Raw genomic sequence first — 22,536 nt, 5'->3', positions numbered from 1 at the left:
GCCAGGCATGGTGAGCTCAATACAGCGGCCTCAGTGAGACAGGTAGGGAGAAATTTCAGTTCAGTAAACTGTGCTATAGAAAAGTGCTAGGGGAAAACTGTCAAGGAGGCTTTCTGGAAAAGGTATGCCCTAAACTGAATCTTGGAGAGCCCGTAGGTGATCTCTGGAAGGAGGGCAAAGAGAGGGAACTGTGTATCCGAAGGCATGAAGACCAGAGAGAACATGGTACAGTCAGGAGCGAGCAGAAAGCACAGCCCAGCTGCAGTGCTGCGTGCAGATGTGGAAGGATGCGAGGAGAGGCCCAAGAGGTCAGTGAGGGCTAGACCACTGGCCTGGCCCAGCCAGCTGAAAAGCTTGGAAATGTGGAATCCAGACTTGGCCCTGGGAGCTCAGGCCTGTATTGCTGTCTGACAGGCTGACACTGTAACGGTGGAGGGGAAGGGGACAGCATAGACCCACTGGGGATCCAGAGGACACGTCTTTGAGGAAAGTCCTTCTAGGTTCTTAGTTTGTCCCTCCAGCATCCTTTCCCAGGGCATCCACCAAAATGCAAGGTTTGCGTTGTGGCCACCTGTGCACATTGCCACCTTGTGAACAATGTAGGGATTACAGATCTAGCAATGACATTGTCCTCATGCATTAGTTCAATATATATTTCCTACTAATTCAAATGAGCCAAAGTGCTGGGGTAAGGCACTCTGGGTCGGGAGGAGAGAATGGAAATGCATGCAGATAGTCACCAAATGCTCAGAGCTGTGAGTCTGCCTGAAGCACTGGGGTCAGTGAGAGAGATCAGGGAAGGTTTTACAGAGGTGACACCTGAGCTGGGTCAGGTGGGGAGAAAGGGTCTTTTGAGACCACCCATGACATCCTCACTTTCTAGAGGGGTGACTGCAGCACAGGATAGGACGGGACTTGCTCAAAGTCCCAGAGCCCTTCAGGGAAGAGCTGGGGTGAGGACTAGGTGTCTGGGTGTCCTAGCTAGGGATTCCTTTTTCTCTGCATGGTTGGCCTTCAGTTTAAATGGGTCCCCCTCCTGGCGCTCTGGAAATGGCCTTTGCAGAGTCTGATCTGCTGCTCCTCTTGGTGCCTGAGCAGCCACATCCCAGCAATTTGTCCCAGCTTGCCTTCTGGTGCAGTACTCTCTTCCCTCACTCTGCATTCCATCTGTGATCATTTGAAAAGCACCAGAACCCGCCCCAAGGAGGATACCATGCTTAAGCCAGGATCGTGGCCAACCTGGGAAGAGGGCACAAGCTGTGTCCCTAGAGCGCCATCCTCAGGGACTAGCCTCCTTCTTGGTGCACAGGTACTTCGTGAATATTTGTGACATGAATGGATGGGTGAGGGCAGGAGAGGTGGATGGCACATGACAGTCAGTCCAGATCTCCTGTGGACTTAGCTCTTGGAAAGAGGTCTCCAGTAAAGTGCTATAGGGCTCTGTTCTAGTCAGTATTTTTTTAAATTGAGTTCATAATAGTTTACATCAATGTGAAATTTCAGTTGTACATTATTTCTTGACTGTTACCACATAAGTGCTCCCCTTCACCCCCTGTGATCACCCCCCACCTCCCTTCCCCTGGTAACCACTGGACTGTTCTCTTTGTCCATGTGTTTGTTCATATTCCACATATGAGTGAAATCATCTGGTGTTTGTCTTTTCTCAGTCTGGTTTATTTCACTTAGCATCATTCCCTCCAGGTCCATCCATGTTGTTGCAAATGGGATGATTTTTGTCTTTTTTATGGCTGAGTAGTATTCCATTGTGTATATATATATATATATATATATATATATATATACACACCACATCTTCTTTATGCAATCATTGGTCAATGGGCACTTGGGTTGCTTCCATGTCTTGGCTATTGTGAATAGCGCTGCAATGAACATAGGGGTGCATGTATTACTTTGGATTGTTGATTTCAAATTGTTTGGGTAGATACCCGGTAGAGCGATAGCTGGGTCATATGGCAGTTCTATTTTAGTTTTTTGAGGAATCTCCATACTGTTTTCCATAGTAGCTGCACCATTTTGCATTCCCACCAGCAGTGTATAAGACATTACTGAAAGAATTAGATAATGATGTAAAGAGATGGAAAGAGATTCCATGCACATGGATTGAAAGACTAAACATAGTTAAAATGTCCATACTACCCACACTCCCTTCTCTCCACACCCTCTCCAACATTTGTTATTTTTAGTCTTAGTGATTATAGCCATTTTAACAGGTGTAAGTTGGTATCCTTGATTTGCATTTCCCTGATGATTAGTGATGTTGAACATCTTTTCATGTGTTTATTGGCCATCTGTATATATTCTTTGGAAAAATGTCTGTTCATATTCTCTGCCCATTTTTTTGATTGGGCTGTTTGTTTTTTTTGTTGTTCAGTTGTGTGAGTTCGTTATATATTATGAAGATTAACCCCTTGTCAGATATATGATTTGCAAATATTTTCTCTCAATTCTTGGGTTGTCTCTTTGTTTTGATCCTACTTTCTTTTGTCTTGCGGAAGCTCTTTAGTCTGATGAAGTCCTACTTGTTTATTTTTTCTTTTGTTTTCCTTGACTGATAAGACATGGTATTCAAAAAGATCCTTTTAAGTTCAGTGTCAAAGAGTTTACTACCTGTATTATCTTCCAGGAGTTTTATGGTTTCAGGACTTATCTTCAAGTCTTTGATCCATTTTGAGTTAATTTTTGTGTATGGCACGAGATAATGATCTACTTTCATTCTTTTGCATGTGGCTGTCCAGTTTTCCCAACACCATTTATTGAAGAGACTATCTTTTCTCCTTTGTATGTTCTTGGCACCTCTGTCAAAGATTAACTGTCTGTAGATGTGTGGTTTTATTTCCGGGCTTCTGATTTTGTTCCATTGATCTGTGTGCCTGTTTTTGTACCAGTACCATACTGTTTTGATCACTATGGCTTTGTAGTACATTTTGAAGTCAGGGATTGTGATGCCTCCAGCTTTGTTCTTTTTTCTCAGTATTGCTTTTGCAATTTGGGCTCTTTGGTTGCCCCATATGAATTTTAGGATTCTTTGTTCTATTTCCGTGAAGAATCATTGGGATTCTGATTGGGATTGCATTGAATCTGTAGATTGCTTTGGGTAGTATGGACATTTTAACTATGTTTAGTCTTTCAATCCATGTGCATGGAATCTCTTTCCATCTCTTTACATCATTGTCTATTTCTTTCAGTAATGTCTTATACTTTTCATTGTATACGTCCCTCATCTCCTTGGTTAAATTTATTCCTAGGTACTTTATTCTTTTAGTTCTGATTGTAAATGGAATTGTATTCTTGAGTTCTCTTTCTGTAAGTTTGTTATTAGAGTATAGAAATGCAACTGATTTCTGTAGGTTCATTTTGTACCCCGTAACTTTACTGTAGTTGTTAATTATTTCTCATAGTTTTCCAATGGATTCTTTAGGGTTTTCTATATATAAGATCATGTCATCTGCAAGCAGCAAGAGTTTCACTTCTTCACTCCCTATTTGGATTCATTTTATTCCTTTCTGTTGCCTAATTGCTCTGGCCAAAACCCCCAGTACGATGTTGAGTAAGAGTGGTGATAGTGGGCATCCTTTTCTTGTTCCTGTTCTTAGGGGAATGGCATTCAGTTTTTGCCCTTTGAGTATGATGTTGGCTGTGGGTTTGTTATATATGGCCTTTATTATGTTGAGGTAATTTCCTTCTATCCCCATTTTAAGGATTTTTATCATAAATGGCTGTTGGATCTTGTCAAATGCTTTCTCTGAATCTATTGAGATGATCATGTGGTTTTTATTCCTCAGTTTGTTGATGTGGTGTATCACATTGATTGATTTGTGGATGTTAAACCATCCCTGTGTCCCTGGTATAAATCCCACTTGATCATGATGTATGATCCTTTTGATGTATTTCTGTATTTGGGTTGCCAATATTTTGTTGAGGATTTTTGCATCTATGTTCGTCAGCAATATTGGCCTGTAGTTTTCCTTTTTTGTGTTGTCCTTATCAGGCTTTGGTATCAGAGTGATGTTGGCCTCGTAAAATGTGTTAGTAAGTGTTCCATCTTCCCTAATTTTTTGGAATAGCTTGAGAAGGATAGGTATTAAATCCTCTCCGAAGGTTTGGTAGAATTCCCCAGGAAAGCTGTCTGGTCCTGGGCTTTTATTCTTTGGGATGCTTTTGATTACTGTTTCAATCTCTTTCCTTGTGATTGGTATATTCAGATTATCTGTTTATTCTCGATTAGCTTTGGGAGGTAGTAAGAGTCTAAGAATTTACCCATTTCCTCTAGATTGTCCATTTTGTTGGCATATAGTTTTTCATAGTATTCTCTTATAATCCGTTGTATTTCTGTGGTATTTGTTGATATTTCTCCTCTTTCATGTCTAATTTTATTTATCTGAGCTTTCTCTCTTTTTTTCTTTGTAAGTCTGGCTAGGGGTTTGTCAATTTTATTTATCTTCTCAAAGAACCAGCTCTTTGTTTGATCCTTTCCACTGCCGTTTTTGTTTCAATAGCATTTATTTCTGCTCTGATTTTTTACTATTTCTCTCTTTATGCTGACTTGGAGCTTTGTTTGTTCTTTTTCTAATTCAGTTAGGTGTTATTTTAGGTTGCTTATGTGGATTTTTTCTTGTTTGATAAGGTGAGCCTGTATTGCAATGAATTTCCCTCTTAATATGGTTTTTGCTGCATCCTGTATGAGTTGGTATGATATGTTATCATTTTCATTTGTCTCCAGATATTTTTTTATTTCTCCTTTGATTTCTTCAACGATCCATTGCTTGTTCAATAGCATGTTGTTTAGTCTCCATATCTTTGTCCCTTTCTCAGCTTTTTTCTTGTAATTAATTTCTAGCTTTATAGCATTGTGATCAGGTATGGTCTATCCTTGAGAATGCTCCGTGCGCACTTGAGAAGAATGTGTATTCTGCTGTTTTTGGATGGAGTGTTCTGTATATGTCTATTAAGTCCAACTGGTTTACCTTTTCATTTAATTCTACTGTTTCCTTGTTGATTTTCTGTCTGGATGATGTATCCATTGATGTGAGTGGAGTGTTGAGGTCCCCTACTATTATTGTGTCATTATTAATATCTTCTTCTAGGTTTGTTAATAGTTGCTTTATGAACTTTGGTCCTCCTCTGTTGGGTGCATATATATTTATAAGTGTTATTTCTTTTTGATGGAATGTCCCTGTGATCATTATATACTGCCCCTCTTTGTCTCTCTTTACCTGTCTTATCTTGAAGTCTCTTTTGTCTGATATAAGTATTGCAACACCTGCTTTCTTTTGTTTGCCATTAGCTTGGAGTATCATCTTCCACCCCTTCACTCGGAGCCTGTGTTTGTCATTGGAGCTGAGATGTGTTTCCTGGAGGCAGCATCCTGTTGGGTCTTGTTCTTTAATGCATCTTGCCACTCTGTGTCTTTTGATTGAAGTATGTAGTTTTTTATATTGTGTTTCTTTGTTTCATCCTTATTTATTATTTGTGACTCTGTTCTGATTTTTTGTTTAGTGGTTATCATGAGATTTGTATTCAGAATCTCATGTATAAGTTAGTCCATTTTCTGTCTTATTTCCTAAGTCTAAACTGATTCAGTCCCTTTCCTCTTCCCCTCCTAAGTTGTTTTTCTCACATCTTATTCCATCTTGTGTTGTGAGTTTGTGGTTAAAAGGTCAAGATTATCTTTGTTTTTGGTGTTTTCCTGCCCTTTATATTTATTTAATGCCATACTTGAGTATTTGCTATCGTATTCTGATTCTGTCTACCTATTTATCTCCCTACTCCATGCTTTGTAACTCCTTTTTTTTTTTCAGGTATGAAGGCCTTCTTGAGGATTTCTTGATTGTCTCATGGCTACAAACTCCCTTAGCTTTTGTTTGTCTGGGAAAGTTTTTATTTCTCCATCACATCTGAAGGATATTTTTGCTGGATAGAGTATTCTTGGCTGAAAACATTTGTCTTTAAAAGATTTGAATATGTCATTCCATTCTCTCCTAGCCTGTAAGGTTTCTGCAGAGAAATCCACTGAAAGCCTGATAGGGGTTCCTTTATAGGTTATTTTCTTCTGCCTTGCTGCCCTGAGTATTCTTTCTTTGTCATTCATTTTTGCCAGTTCTACTACTATATGCCTTGCAGTAGGTCTTTTTACATTGACATATCCAGGAGATCTGGAAGCCTCTTCCACACAGATTTGCCTCTCTTTCCCCAGGTTTGGGAAGTTCTCCGCTATTATTTCTTTGAACAAGCTTTCTGCTCCATTCTACTTCTCTTCTCCTTCTTGAATACCTATAATTCTTATGTTGCATTTCCTCATTGAGTCGGATATTTCTTGGAGACTTTCTTCATTTCTTTTTAGTATTAGTTATCTCTCCTCCTCTGTCTGAAGCATTTCAACATGTCTATCTTTGATTATGCTGATATGCTCCTCTGTGATATCCACTTGAGTGTTCATGGAATCTGTATTTTGTTTTATTTCTTCCATTGTGTATTTCATCTCTAATATTTCTGATTGATTCTTCTTTATAGTTTCAATCTCTTTTTTGAAGTAGTTCTAGAACTTGTTGAATTGTTTGTTTACTTTCTCTTTTACCCCATTGAGTTTTTTGATGATAGCTATTTTGAATTCAAGATTACATATTTCTGTGTCCTCAGGGCTGATTTCTGGGTACTTGTCATTTTCTCTCTGGTCTGGAGATCTAATATAATGTTTGATATTGCTAGAGGGCGTGGCTCTTGTTTTCTAGCATCCTGGTATTATTTGGTTGCAGTTACCTCCTATCGCCACTGGGTGGGGGTTGAGAGCTGTGTATTCTGAGCCCTCTGCGTCAGCCCAGATCCCAGGCGCTAGAGCTGCACTGAGCGGGTGGGTGGAGGGGAACTTTCTCCTCTGTGCTCTTGAGGTTTTCTCACTCTGCTCTCGCTATCTGCTCTCCTGGGGTGTTGGCTTGATGAGGTCACCCCCTGCACAAGCTCTCATCCTGGTAGAGGGCTTCCCTCTAGGCTGCCTGAGCCCTCTGGGATCCTTGATGTTCCTGCGAGTGAACATCCCCTCCCTCGTTCCTTCTCTCATGGAACCCCTCGTAGTCCCAGATCTCAGTCTTTAGGGGAAGAAGCCAAGTTTTCTCTTACCCCGTTCTGCCTCCTCCAAGGGCGGCTCCAGCCTCTCCACCTTCTGTTGTATGGCTGTGTGGATCTGTCTGACGTTATCTGTGTTGTGTGTAGATGTCCTCTGTTGGAGTATGAATTTTTTTTGTTGTATGGTGGAGAGGACAGATTACTGGGAAAGCTCACTCTGCCATGATGCTGATGTCACTCTATATGCAGTATTTTTATCAATAACCTGGATGCCCCAAATCTTCAGACAGGAATTACTGGACATTGGATTGAAGAAGCAATATTCAAAAAGGTTTGCATAGATTCAAATGGTAGAGAGAAATCAAATGTTGAAATGTTCCACAGATACATGTCAAGTTCTCCATTTAGATTCAACACTAAAATGAGGAAGCATGAGAGAGGGGAAGTGAAATCTATCAAAGAGTGTGGCCTCCAGGTTCCGAGAGGCTGTGTCTGGAGCATGGTAGCCACTTAGAAATGGGTCCTTACTACTGTGGATGAAATTTCCCGGAAGTTAAGCATTTTAGAACAAATGTCTTAGCTTTTCTTCCACTTTAAGGTGGCTGCCCTCCCAGTCCTCCCCAGGGCAGTCAGGAGAAATTCAATAATGGCTCTTCCTGAGTGGTGTGAAGAGAGCAGTTGTAGAATTGTGAGGGAGACCACCATGATAATCCAAGAATTAAAAATATCCCTTTGAAGCCTGGGCAACGGAGCCAGGAAGCACCTGGCAGATGGGCACTCCTGGAAGAGATTGCATCTCCTTGTGCCTGGAAGAAGAGATTTGCAGTCCTTTTCTTGGCACAATGTGGCATGGATGCACCAAGAACTGCTTATTCCAAGGAAAGTGAGGGCCTGGTTTCAGAAAAAACATGTTTACAGTATTTCTTTGTTTTTAGGCATACAGGAAGAGACTTATGTTGTACCCCATCTTCATATTTCTCTGTCTTTTTCATTCCTCTTTCATTATTTTCACTTTTGAGAACAAGCATTTGTGGGGCCTCCTTGTCTCCCATATGATGTGCTGAATCAGATCTAGTCATGGCTTCCAAGCCACTGTGATCCAGCAGGGAGCTAAGGCTCGGACACAGTTAACTGTGGCATGACTGTGTACTTCACATCCCAGTCAGCACATGGTGGACAGCAGGTGCCCAACAATAGCTAACATTCATTGAGTGCTTACTGTATGTCAGGCGGCCTCCTAAGCATTGTATGCATATCAGGTAATTTCAACCTCACATGTCCATGAAGTAGGTGTCACTTATCTCAGGTAAAACTGAGGATCAGAGAGGTTAACAATGTAACTTGCCCAAAATTACACAACTAGTAAATGGTGGAATTGGCCCCAAAGTCCACACTCTGAACCACTGCCCCAGACTACCTCTCCATCATTGTTCATTCTTGAATGAACAAATAAAGAAGACCTACATATGTACCATAAAAGAGATGTAGACCAAGCCAAGAGAAGTAAGACTATACCATGACGATCAGAAGACACTTTATACCAGATGTTATGCTTGAGGTAGGACTTAATGACCAAAAACAAGGGAGATGAGCAGAAGTAGGAGGAGGTGTTGTAGGGAGGAGGAAAGGGATCCAAGTGGACAAGCACAAATGGCCTGAATCTGTCAGTTATGGTACCTGTTCGCTGCCTCCATGACCCCCTCCTGCTCCACCACAGCTCATTACATCAAGGGTATAATGGGCTTAACTGTGTCCCATCAAAATCCATATGTTGAAGCCCCATCCCCAGTACCTTAGAATGTGACTGTATTTGGAGGCCAGGCCTTTAAAGAGGTAATTCAGTTAAAATGAGGCCTCTAGGGTGGGCCCTAATCAAATCTGACTGGTGTTCTTCTAGGAAGAGGTGATTAGGACACAGAGAGAGACACCAGGGATGCACGTGCACAGAGGAAAGGCCACATGTGGACACAGCGAGAAGGCAGCCCTCTGCAAACCAAGGAGAGAGGCTTTAGGAGAATCAAATCTGCTGACACCTTGATCTTGTACTTCCAGCTTCCAGAATTGTGAGGAAATAAATGTCTGCTGTTTAAGACCCCCAGTGTGTGGTATTTTGTTATGGAAGTCCAAGAAAACAAGGGGTGTGTGATTGAGCCCAAAACACAAAGGCATAGACTGGCCTGTGACCTACCTGGGGTAAAAGATAAACTGGGACAGATCTTTTCTCTTAGCAATTAGAGCTGGAGGAAACCCTGGGAAGGGGCCAGTGATCAATGGATATAGAAGTTGAAAGGATACCATGAACTAGAGTCAGGACAGTGGTGAGTTGAAGCCACGAGAGAGCAGAAACCATACGGAAACAAAGGGGCTGAGCCACAGAGAGAACAGCTTAAAGAAAAAGTGCCCAGAGGGAGAGAGACGAGAAAGAGAGACCCCTTGGCCACAAGAGGGAGGAGGCATTCCCAAGAGCAGCTCCAGTTTCCAACACTTTCCCAGATTGGGTCCCAGCCCTTGCAGAGCAGTGATAGGAAACCCTGTTAACTTAGGCAATTTGAGTGGATCTCTGTTTCTTGTTCCCTAAAGATCCAGAGTAGCATGAAAGGCTATGTTTAGGGATGAATAAGCAACTTTAAAATACCTATATATGTGTGCAGGAAGCCAGTGGGGGATTAGGCTGGAAGAAAGGGTTGAAGCAATCTCTTGGGAGGCTTGTCAGGAGTGCGGACCATGGGAGGATGCTTGGCAAGGGCATGACAAGTCTGAGGTGAGCTTGGGGAGATGTGTGTATGCACTGAGCATGGAGACTGGAGGCTGCAGGCTGTTAGAGAGCTCTTGGGATAGTCCAGGCAGGAGGTGAAGAGGGCTGGATCTGTGGCTATAGTAGCGTGAATGGAGAAGGTGTATTGATTAAGGACTAGCTGCTGTAACAAACTCCAAAGTATATAATGGCTCTAACATAGTAGAAGTTTGTTCCTTATTCACGTAAAGCCTCAAACAGCTATTCCTAGTCTGAAGCGTTGATCAGGGACCCAGGCTCCTTCCATGTTGTGGCTCCACCCTTCTAAACACCAACCCACGCAGGCAGAAGGGAACAGAGGAAGTGAAGAAGACATAACCACGTCCTGAGCCCTCAGGCACAAAGGTGAAGGGATGGATTTAGACTCCAAGGGACATTCTGGTAACTGGGAAATCTTATCTTATCATAAAAAAACATGAACATGGGCAGTGTTCAGTTTTGAACTTGTTTCCTGCCTCTTCTCCCTGCAAATGGGCGACCTTGTTTCCAAGGGGAATCTTGAAGTCAGTGGTCCTAGTTTCCTAGTTTATTGCCTTGAGGCAGAGTCCTAGTTTATTGCCTGTAACGCTTTTTATAGCCACTCAAAGAGGCCTCAGCTGCTGGGCAAAGCTCAGACAGCTCAGGGGGCCAGTGCCCACAGCAGGGGCCAAAAAGAGACAGCAAGAGCCCGGGAGAGAGGAAATTGAAAGGAAGTGCCTGTATCTGCAGCATGAGAAGGGGAGGAAGAACAGAAGAATAGCCAGCAGTGTTCTAAAACGAGGAAGAAGTCCACCCACTTGCTTTCGTATCTCTGGTAAATATTTGACTGAATGTTTGCCTTTTCTCTGAGTTTTTTGGTGCTGTGAAGAGAACTGGGCAGAATACCAGAATATCAGAAGCAGTCATAACCAAGACGCCAGAGAAGCCCGAAGAACAATCCAGAGAAGCAGATTGCTCACTGGGGCTGAGGCGGTGCTTTTCCACTGAGATGCTTTCCACAAACGGAAGGTGAGTTATAAGAATCAGGTTAAAGACAAGACGAGCTGGACAACCACGGCTTCCTGGCAGCTGTCCTCTCTGAGGTTGGTGATTAAAGAAACTGGGAGAAAGGCATGGTTTAGCTAATTAGTAGGCAGGCATGCACGGAGGAAGGAGCCACAGATGGGTTCCTGGGTCAGTGAACAGATTTCCATTCATCTTCAGTTTGGAGCCACAGAGTGGAGTGGGAAGAGCCCAGATGTGGTGTTAGAGGACCTGGGTTTGACACCTGGCTCTGTAATTTCTGACAAATCTTAAAGCCTTAGTTTCCTCATTTACAAATCAAGTATAATAACCCCTGTCCTACCTAACCCACAAGTTTGTGAAGATCAGATGAAGCAAGAATGTGAAAGGACTTTGAGATGATGCCCAGATGTCAGAAAGTAAGAATTCTCACTCAGCAGTCAGCCCCGTGGCCGAGTTGTTAAGTCCACGCGCTCCACTTCAGCAGCCCAGGGTTTTGCTAGTTCGGATCCTGGATGCAGACATGGCACTGCTCATCAAGGCTGTGCTGAGGCGGTGTCCCACATAGAGGAACTAGAAGGACGTACAACTATGTACTGGGGGGCTTTGGGGAGAAGAAGAAAAAAAAGATTGGCAACAGTTGTTAGCTCAGGTGCCAATCTTTAAAAAAAAAGCGTTCTCACTCTAAATGTTTAAGATCTAAGAACTGAAAAGTCTACTAAAAAATATACAACAAATAGAACCATCACTTTCTGGTGTCCTAGTGTATCTGTTTAGCTTGTCAGGGATGCTACAGAGGATTAAAGAGAGAAAAGGACTTAGGGGAACACAGATGGGTGTAATGAGAGTCACTTGGAAAAGGAGCTCCCTGGAGTCCCAGGCTCGGGGCAAGAGGGAGAAAGCCTGAGAGCAGTGGATGGAAAAGGACATGTGACAGGAAATAGACCAGAGGGTGGCTTGAAGGACAGGTGGACAGAGAGGGGAGCCAGCTGGGTGGGTGGGGGAACATGAGAGAGTGGGTGTCTTTCTCCCCTCTCTCCAGCTGGGCTCCTTGGGCTGGGAGGGAACTGTTAAGAGGGAGCAGGGAGTGATGTGGACTTTTAGGAAGGTCCCTCTGGTCGCAGGGTGGAGAGCGGATTGGGGAGGTAATGCTGGAAGTAGGAGACCTGGTGGGCCTCAACTTCCTGAGGGAGGTTCCCATGGGATTTAACAGACATTCCCTGAGCCTCTCTGTGCCAGGCACTAAGCTAGACTTGGGGATCAGAGATGAGTCAGTCACAGCCCGGAAGGTCAGGGACTTCCAGGAGCTGGGAGGAGCCATGTGAGCCAACAGCTGGGGCTGGGAGGATGGTGACAGACAGGAGAGCCTGGCTCCCAGCCTCACCTCCTCCTGGGAAAGTTACAAAACCTCTCCTGGCTTCAGTTCCTCATTTTGAAAAGGAGATAATACAATCCACATCACAAGATTCTTATAAAGATTAAATTAGATAATATAAAATAGCAGAGTGCCTAGGACATAGTGACCCACAGTAAAGTAACATCAATTGGTGAAAGCTTTTATTACTGTAGAGCAATAATGTCAGGACCAAGGGAAGCCAAAGGATTGTGGGAGCACTGAGACACCTCCCGCCCTGGCAGGTGATCCACATGGGGTGTTGGAGAAAGGAGTGGGGAATACAGACAATCCGTGTTCCAGACGTACCTGTGGTATAGCACTCCTCAGATCGGCCCTCATAGCTGTTTATTTTCAAGTTTTTATTTATTTATTTTTTAAAGATTTTATTTTTCCTTTTTCTCCCCAAAGCTCCCCAGTACATAGTTGTATATATTTTAGTTGTGAGTCTTTCTAGTTGTGTTATGTGGGATGCCACCTCAGCATGGCCTGATGAGCAGTGCCATGTCCGTGCTCAGGACTTGAACCAGTGAAACCCTGGGCTGCCAAAACGGAGCGCACGAACTTTACCACTCGGCCACAGGGCCGGCCCCTCAACTTTTTACATTAATGAACGACTTGTAACTTTTACCTGATCACAGAGCAAACCTTGCGTGTTTTCACTTTTTGCTGATTTCATGGACATCCTCCCTTCAGAATGGTGTTTCGTTGCTTTGGGACAATGTTCTGTCTTTTCCCTGATTACAAAAGCAGCCCATTCATTCATTCATTCACCACATGTGTATTGCTGTCTCCCTTGTGTCAAGCATTGTTCTAAGCACTGGGGATAGACACACAGTTGTGGAGCAGTATGTCTCTATGTACTGCACTTGGAAAATCTAGAAACATCATAAAGAAAAAGGTAGTAGAATGATCTCTAATCCCACCACCCAGAGAGAACCACTATTCACAACTTGGGATCGTATTGTTTTATATTCCCCCCCCCCCCCCCCCCCCACTTAACAGTAGATCATAAACACGTTTCCAAGCCACCATCTTTGGAGAATGAACTTCTCCATTTAGGGGTGCTGTTTTGCTGCTGGCCTGTAGATACTGTTTACCCTCCAACAGATCAGCCGCACCAGCCTGGACCCAGAGGGAAGCAGTATGAGTCTCAGAGACCAAGAAATGGGTCTCAGTGGCCTTCTAACTTGGGGTGACTCTGTGCACACTTCATCTGTTCCTGCAGTGGCTGCTGGCACGGAAGTGTAGCCCAGGGGTCCCAGACTCCATAGGATGGGCCCCTTATTTAGAAAGCTACACTATCAACCCTCCTTGAGTTCACCTGCTGGGAGCTGTTGCCAGACTAACTCTCGGCTCAGCCCCTCCAAGCAGGAGACAGGCCCAGCTGCGAGTCTGTGTAGGCAAGGTCACCCATCCAAAGGAGTCTGATGGGTCTGTGTATACTGACTTGAGAAATTTCTTTCTTTATTAAATGAATTTTCTTTCTTTTACTGATAAAATGAAGAAATCAAGTTTAGTCTGATCCCATTTTTGCTTAAAACAATATAGGTTATAAACATAATTATGGAAGGAGAAAGGACTACTTTATACATTTTTACATATTTTGAATGTTCTACAATAGCAGATATTACATGTAAATGTTATACATACCTATGAGGAACAGGGAGAGAGAGAGATGCCTCTGCACTCTAGTACATATCTTCAGGCACCTCTCCAATTATTTTCTTAGCATGTGTATGTGTGTGTATATATACATACACATATATATTTCTTATTAAAGATTGACACCTGAGCTAACATCTGTTGCCAGTCCTTTTTCTTTCTTCTTCTTCTTCTCCCCAAAGCCCCTCAGTACATAGTTGTATATTTTAGTCGTAGGTCCTTCTGGCTCTGCTGTGTGGGACGCCACCTCAGCATGGCCTGACAAGCAGTGCTAGGTCCACATGCAGGATCCAAACTGGTGAAACCCTGGGCTGCCTAAGGGGAGCACGTGAACTTAACCACTTGGCCACAGGGCTGGCCCCAGCATATATATATTTTTAAGAGTTTAAAAAATTTTGATTCAGTTTTAATCAGCATGCTTGGTTCATTTCAGCTCCTTGACCACCACACCCGGGGCAGGGACTACCTCAGTTTCTCTGCCTTCTCTTTGTCTGTGATGAGAAAGTTATAAAGGTCTCTGCTACATTAAACTTGAAACTTCAATTTTATTTTTCTTGGTCTTGACAGAGTTGGCATCCTTCGCCTGGCAATGAGCAGAAAGTCCTTGATTTCCTTAATTTTTTGAGGCATGGCTAGGAGGCACAGGAGAGCAGGAGGCCGGCACCTGGCCATGGATTATCCCCTCCTTAGCTTATATTTTTTAGAAGTAGAACTCCTAGAAATGGAATTGCTGCATTTTAAAGCTTCTTGGTATATATTGCAAAATTAACCCTGAGAATGGTTATACCAGTTTACACTCTGATCACCAGTCAATGAATACTAACCTGTGTTAACCTTCAATAATGCTTGGTAGTATTTTCAATCGTTCCCAGTAAGACAGCATTTCATCTAAATTTCTACTTCTATTACTAGTTGAAGTTTTTAGAATTTGTTGAATATTTGTATTTATTCTTTGTTGGTGGCTTAGTATTCTTTGGACATATTTGTTCTTGTTCTTCTTTGGATAAATACCCAGTAGTGGGATAGCTGGGTCATATGATATTTCTATTTTTAATTTTTTGAGAAGTCTCCATACTGTTTCCCATAGTAGCTGCACCAGTTTGCATTTGCACCAGCAGTGTATGATGGTTCCCTTTTTACACATCTTCTCCAACATTTATTTTTTGTCTTGGTGATTATAGCCATTCTAATGAGTATAAGGTGATATCTCATTGTAGTTTTGATTTGCATTTCCCTGATGATTAGTGATGTTCAACATCTTCTCATGTGCCTATTTGCCATCTGTATATCTTCTTTGGAAAAATATCTGTTCATATTCTCTACCCGTTTTTTGATCAGGTTGTTCTTTTTTTGTTGTTCAGTTGTGTGAGTTCTTTATATATTATGGAGATTAACCCCTTGTCAGATATATGATTTGCCAATATTTTCTCCCAGTTGGTGGGTTGTCTTTTTGTTTTGATCCTGGTTTCCTTTGCCTTGCATAAGCTCTTTAGTCTAATATAGTCCCACTTGTTTATTTTTTCCTTTGTTTCCTTTGTCTGAGTAGACATGGTATTTATTGAGGACACTTTCCCTTCTCCTTTGTATGTTCTTAGCTCCTTTGTCAAGATTAGCTGTCTGTAGACGTGTGGTTTTACTTCTGCACTTTCAATTCTGTTCCACTGATCTGTGCACCTGTTTTTGTGCCAGTACCATGCTGTTTGATTACTATAGCTTTGTAGTATATTTTGGTGTCAGGGATTGTGATGCCTCCAGCTTTGCTCTTTTTTCTCAGTATTGCGTTAACTATTCGGGGTCTTTTGTTGCACCATATGAATTTTAGGATTCTTTTTTCTAGTTCTGTGCAGAAAGTCATTGGCATTCTGATTGGGATTGCATTGAATCTGTAGATTGCTTTACGTAGTATGGACATTTTAACTATATTTATTCTTGCAATCCATGTGCATGGAATATCTTTCCATTTCTTTATGTCATCATCGATTTCTTTCAATAATGTCTTATAGTTTTTATTGTATAGGGCTTTCATCTCCTTGGTTAAATTTATTCCTAGATATTTTATTCTTTTTGTTGTGATTGTAAATGGGATTGTATTCTTGAGTTCTCTTTCTGTTAGTTCATTATTGGAGTACAGAAATGCAACTGATTTTTGTCAATTGATTTTGTACCCTGTAACTTTGCTGTAGTTGTTGATTATTTCTAATAGTTGTCTGATAGATTCTTTAGGGATATATATAAAATCATGTCACCTGCAAACAGTGAGAGTTTCACTTCTTCATTGCCTATTTGGACTCCTTTTATTTCTTTTTCTTCCCTAATTGCTGTGGCCAAAACCTCCTGTACTATGTTGAATAAAAGAGGTGAGAGTGGGCACACTTGTCTTGTTCCTGTTCTCAGCAGGATGGCTTTCAGTTTTTCCCCATTGAGTATGATTTTGGCTGTGGGTTTGTCATGTATGCCCTTTATTATGTTGAGGTAGTTTCCTTCTATACCCATTGTATTGAGAATTTATATCATAACTGGTTGTTGGATCTTGTCAAATGCTTTCTCTGCATTTACTGAGATGATCATGTCATTTTTATTCCTTGTCTTGTTAATGTGGTGTATCTCATTGATTGATTTGTGGATGTTCAACCATCCCTGCATCCCTGGTATAAATCCCACTTGATCATGGTGTATGATCTTTTTAATGTGTTGCTGTATTCAGTTTGCCAATATTTTGTTAAGGATTTTTGCATCTACGTTCCTCAGTGATATTGGCCTTTAATTTTGCTTCTTTGTATTGTCCTTGTCTGGCTTTTGTATCAAGGTGACGTTGGCCTCATAGAATGTGTTAGGAAGTGTTCTGTCTTCCTCAATTTTTTGAAACAGTTTGAGAAGGATAGGTATTAAATCTTCTTTGCATGTTTGGTAGAATTCTCCAGAGAAACCATCTGATCCTGGACTTTTATTTTTGGGGGGGTTTTTGATTACTGTTTCAACCTCTTTACTTGTGATTGGTCTATTCAGATTCTCTATTTCTTCTTGGTTCAGTTTTGGGAGGTTGTTTGAGTCTAAGAATTTATCCATTTGTTCTAGATTGTTTGTTGGCATATAGTTTTTCATAGCATTCTCTTATAATCCTTTGTATTTCTGTGGTATCCATTGTAATTTCTCCTCTTTCATTTTGAATTTTGTTTATTTGAGCCTTCTCTCTTTTTTTCTTAGTGAGTCTGGCTAAGGGTTTTTCAATTTTGTTTATCTTCTCAAAGAACCAGCTCTTTGTTTCATTGATCCTTTCTACTGTTTTTTTTTTGGTTTCAATGTCATTTATTTCTGCTCTAATTTTTATTGTTTCCCTCCTTCTGCTGACTTTGAACTGTGTTTGTTCTTCATTTTCTAATTCTGTTAAGTGTAGTTTAAGATTGCTTATTTGAGATTTTTCTTTCTTTCCTTTTTTTTAAAGATTGGCACCTGAGCTAACATCTGTTGCCAATCTTTTTTCTTCTTCTTCTCCTCCCCAAATCGCCCCGGTACATAGTTGTATGTTCTGGTTGTAGGTTCTTCTGGTTGTGCTATGTGGGACTCCGCCTCAGCATGGCCTGATAAGTGGTGCCATGTCCATGCCCAGGATCCTAACCGGCAAAACCCTGGTCCACTGAAGTGGAGCATGCAAACTTAACCACTCAGCCATAGGTCTGGCCCCATGATTTTTCTTGTTTGTTAAGGTGGGCCTGTATTGCTGTGAATTTCCCTCTTAGGACTGCTTTTGCTGCATCACATATGAGTTGGTATGGTGTATTTTCATTCTCATTTGTCTCCAGACATTTTTTGATCTCTCCATTAATTTCTTCAATGATCCATTGGTTGTTCAGTAGCATGTTGTTTAGTCTCCACATATTTGTCACTTTCTCAGCTTTTTTCTTATAGTTGATTTCTAGTTTCATAGCATTATTGTCAGAAAAGGTGCTTGTTATGATTTCAATCTTCTTAAATTTATTGAGGCTTGCCTTGTTTCTCAACATATGGTCTATCCTTGAGAATGTTCCATGTGCACTTGAGAAGAATGTCTATTCTGCTGTTTTTGGATCAAGTGTTCTATATATATATATATTAAATCCATCTGGTCTAGTTTTTCATTTAATTCCACTGTTTTCTTGTTGGCTTTCTGTCTGGATGATCTATTCATTGATGTAAGTGGGATGTTAAGGTCTCCTACTATTATTGTGTTGTTGTTAATATCTCCTTTTAGGTTTGTTAATAGTTGCTTTATGTACTTTGGTGCTCCTGTGTTGGGTGCATATATATTTATAAGTGTTACGTCTTCTTGGTGGAGTGTCCTTTTTATCATTATGTACTGCCCCTCTTTGTCTCTCATTACCTCTTTGTCTTGAAGTCTACTTTGTCTGATATAAGTATGGCAACACCTGCTTTCTTTTGTTTTCCATTGGCTTGGAGTATCATCTTCCATCTCTTCACTCTGAGCCTGTGTTTGCTTTTAGAGCTGAGTTGTGTTTCCTGGAGGCAGCATATTGTTGGGTCTTGTTTTTTAATCCATCCGGCCACTCTGTGTCTTTTTTTTTTTTTTTAAAGATTGGCACCTGAGCTAACATCCGTTGCCAACCTTCCATTTTTTTTTCTTCTTCTTCTTAAATCCCCTCAGTACACAGCTGTATATTCCAATTGTTAGTGCCTCTGGTTGTGCTATGTGGGACACTTCCTCAGCATGGTCTGATGAGTGGTGTCATGTCCGCACCCAGGATCCAAACAGGTGAAACCCTGGGCTGCCAAAGTGGAGTGCGCAAACTCAACAACTTGGCTGCAGGGCTGGCCCTCTCTCTGTGTCTTTTGATTGGAGAATTCAAGCCATTTACATTTAGAGGGATTATTGATATATGAGGGCTTAATGCTGCCATTTCATCACTTGTTTTCTGGTTCTTTTGCTTTTCTCTTGTTTCTTGTCCTGTGTATTTTGGACTACCAATTTGGTTTGGTAGTTGTCTAAGTTTTCTCTTTGTTTATCATTTGTGTCTCTGTTCTGATTATATGTTTAGTGGTTACCATGAGTTTTGTCTTTCTTTCATATATATTTTTAATGTACTGGTTTACATTCTGTTTATATTCTTCTAGTAGCTAACTATGGATTTTTAACATACTTATTTAGAATTATATTTTTTCTGTAAATCCCTGAAAGAGAGAACAAGTTTCTACGTCATCCTCCCAATCATGCTGAGAACTTGGCCATCATTTTACTTCTCTCTGTGTCCACACCTGTTCCTTCCCACTGCTCCCTCATCCCATGTGGGATATCATCTGGTATTTCAGCTCCTAAGCGGCATTTCAAGCATTTTGGTTTACAGTAATTTCTTATCTAGATATTTAGCAATGTTTTACTAATTTCTCTGATTATTGTTGCTTTTAAATCCTTGTCCTCCTAGATTCATTTTTCCTATTACTTGAGAATTTCCTTCAATATTTCTTTCAGAGAGGGTCTTTTTTGAGTCCTTATCTTTCTAAAAATGTATATAAACTTAAATATATCTAGTTAAAATCCTGTGCTCAGGATTCACAGCAACTTTTGCTAATTTCTTTGCTTACTGCTGCTTCTTGCACATCTTACTTCCTCCTAGATTTATCCTTTGTGTAGAGCATTTCCTTTGGTAATTATCTCAGAGAAGTTCTGTATTAACTTCATTTCCTCAGGAATAGGTTCCTCTATCTGTTGAGTCTCGGGCTCCCTTTTGTGGTGTGATCTTTCCTCAGATGTTTGATGGCCCTTGATTGTGTGCTTGTCATTGTGATGGAGCTTTCCACTGGGATGCTTTCTTTGCAGATGGGGGATAGCTGCCCCATGGCTCACACAAAGGCCTGCTCTCCATGCACTGGGATGCTTGCTTTGCAGAGGAGGGTAGCTCCCCCATGGCTCGCATGAAGGCCTGCTCTCCACGCAGCAGGGTGCAGATGGGATGTAGTGCTAGATGGGGTACCTCAGGAACCAAAGCTCCTGGTTTCTTGCAGGTGCCACCTATGGCCTGGGGTACCACTTGCCTCTCCTTGATCCATATATGCTACTCCCGGAGACATAAACCTCACTGCCCCGGCCAAACAGCTGAGGTAGAACACTTGGGTCTCTGTGGGACTCCAGTTTGCTGTTCTGTGGTCTGTTGGCAGCTCTATCTGGCTCCAGCCTTTCGCACTGTGGGTGTAGAGCATTTCTTCTGTGGCCCCACAGTCTGTAGCCATGTTGGCTGATGCTTTTCTCTTTGATCTAGTTCCAATTGCTCTCCATCATTCCAGGTCTTCTAGTAGTTTCTTTGTCCGCATTAGCTTCCTTTCTTGCTTTCAAATATAGCTATGTTTTCTTTCTTTTTTAAACAATAACATCTTTCTTATCATTTTGAGGGTTTTGTATGGGATGAGGAGACTGATGTATGTGCTCAGTTTACCTTCCTAAAAGCAGAAATCTGACTTTTACCGTTCCATCACATTTCTGACAGCTTGAGTCCCCCTACTTCCCGCCACCACTGCTAGGATGTTTCAGCCCCAGGGTTAGACATAACTGTGAAGTACTGGGGTCTTAAAGAATTATGGAGGAATACGCCATGTTCATGGGCTCCCCAGGGGAGTGCTCTTCCCTGAGACTTCTGAAAGTTGGAGCTTGCCAGGGAGGGATGCCCAGGAGAAGGCTAGATGGCTGCTGCATCTAAGCAAAGATCAGGAGTAAGCAAAGATCGGGAGGTGTGTGAGAGCATGCTGTGGTGGTGTAGTGGAAGCCAGAGCAGTGAGGACAAAGTGTGGTGGGAGCCCCAGAAAGGAGGAGGTCCTCTTCAAAGAGAAGCCATGAAATTGCTGTCACATGTTTCAGACATGAGACCCTAGAAGCCCTGTCCTGCAGACTGTGGAGCCTGGAGAGGACAAAGTCCAGTCTGTAGTCCAGATAACCCCTGTCCTGTCCCAACAGCCAGCAGTGTATCAGGAGTGGGCTGATGCTTCTTGACCTCTGGTTGTGGAAAACCAAGTCCAAAGGCTGATTTCCTGTGAAGTTATTGAAGCTGAAGTCCCAGGCCCCTCACTTGCATAGGACACGACCGCGGCTCTGGGAGGGCGGGATGCACCTTAGTTAACTGTTTGCATGGTAATATCTTTTCCCTGAAATAGGAAAAAGTGAGTTATTTTTGTAGTTTTATTTAAAAAAGACATCCAAATTATATAGGCTTTGGGCCCCACAGAATCTAAATCTGCCCTCGATGTGTCATTAAAGACAGGAAGAAGGTAGAGCCAGTTAGCAGGGCAGTTGGATAGATAATCAAGCTGGAGAAAGGAATATGAAGGAAGATTAATCCACTTATGGGAGACACATCACAGGTGAGCAGCACTGGCCCTGAGAAAGTGAAATTTAAAAAGATCAGATGATCTTAATGGGCTACAAGCCAAACTCCTGACAGTGATGCTCAAGGCTGAAAGGTCCAGGACTGCAGCAGTGACCGATGATGTGAATGTGTTTTTTGTCTGCTTTTCAGGACCAGGCAGCTAAATGGCACCTGTGCCAGCTCAGTGGACATGGAGCTCTTCCTCCATTACTCCCTCATCCCATCAGTAAGTAAAGGCAGGGGAGGGCTGAGGGGGGAGGGAAGGGGAGCTGGGCTACTCCCCTACACAGGCTCCCAAAGGGGCCTGAATAGGTCAGGGGAGAGATATCAGCTGAGTTTCCTTCTAAACCTCATCTCGCTCTCTTACATTATGCACCAAGAACACAGGCAGAAGAAGGCTTTTAAGGGCTCAAGAGTCAGGGACACTGGCTTTTAGGGGAGTCAAAAAAGGCTTTTCTGAGGAAGCAGTGATGGTGCTGAGGTCTGTTGAAGACATAGTAAAGAGCATCTCAGGCAGAGGGGAGAGCATGTGCAAAGGCTCTGTGCAGGGGCGGAGAATGGAGAGTATGAGGAACCGAGAGGGCTGCCATGTCTGGAATGGAGAATGGAGGTGGAGTTGTCTGGGCAGATGGGCAGGGCCAGGCCAGGTAGAGCCTGGTGGGGCTTTATTGAAAGTAAAATGGGAAGTACTTGGAGTGTTTCCAGCATGAGAGTGGTGTAGTCAGATTTATGTCTTGAAATGATCACTCTGGTTGCAATGTGGAGATAGGTCGGAGGTGGGCAAGAGAAGGGGCAGGAAGACCAATTAGGAATGGTTGCAGCAGTCCAGGTGAGAGGTGATTTTAGCTTATTCTAGATGATGGTGGTCAACTGGAGATGTTTGGGAGATAAAAACAATAGGACTTGGTAATGTGTCGTATAGAGAAGTTAGGGAGAGGGAGAGGTTGTGGATGACTCAGGTTTCTAACTTGCATAGCTTGAAGGATGGTGCTATCTGCCATTCACTAGTTAAGGAAAATTAGAAGAGATCCAGGTTTGGAATGAATGAAGGGACAGGGCAGGGAGGAAAATCATGAGTTTGGTTTAAGACATACTAAATTTGAGAAGCTTTTAACACATCAAAAAGAAATGCTGACTGTGTAGCTGGATGAAACAGTTATGGAGCTCAGGGGCAGTCTGGGCTGGAGATTCATGTCTGTGAGTCTGCTGTGTATTGGTGGCCATTGACAGCACAGACCTGGATGAGATCGCTGAGGAAGAGAGGTGTGGGGAATAAG

The 22,536-nt window shown here is 42.3% G+C and overlaps 1 protein-coding gene across 1 annotated transcript in view; it reads left to right on the top strand.

Moving 5' to 3' along the window:
- Positions 1 to 22,536, top strand: part of LOC106843911 (stimulated by retinoic acid gene 6 protein-like) — a 58,515-nt gene continuing 35,979 nt past the window's right edge. Inside the window, exons 1-2 of the mRNA XM_044779192.2 lie at positions 1 to 10,861; positions 21,410 to 21,485. Of these exons, the coding sequence (XP_044635127.1) occupies positions 10,842 to 10,861; positions 21,410 to 21,485 (96 nt within the window). The 5' untranslated portion in view covers positions 1 to 10,841. The remainder of the gene's footprint in view (positions 10,862 to 21,409; positions 21,486 to 22,536) is intronic.

This window comes from Equus asinus, chromosome 10, assembly GCF_041296235.1.
Source record: "Equus asinus isolate D_3611 breed Donkey chromosome 10, EquAss-T2T_v2, whole genome shotgun sequence".
In the NCBI taxonomy this organism is placed as follows: Eukaryota; Metazoa; Chordata; class Mammalia; order Perissodactyla; family Equidae; genus Equus; species Equus asinus.
Note: the sequence above shows the minus strand (reverse complement) of the source record. Positions and strands in the feature narration are given on the sequence as shown.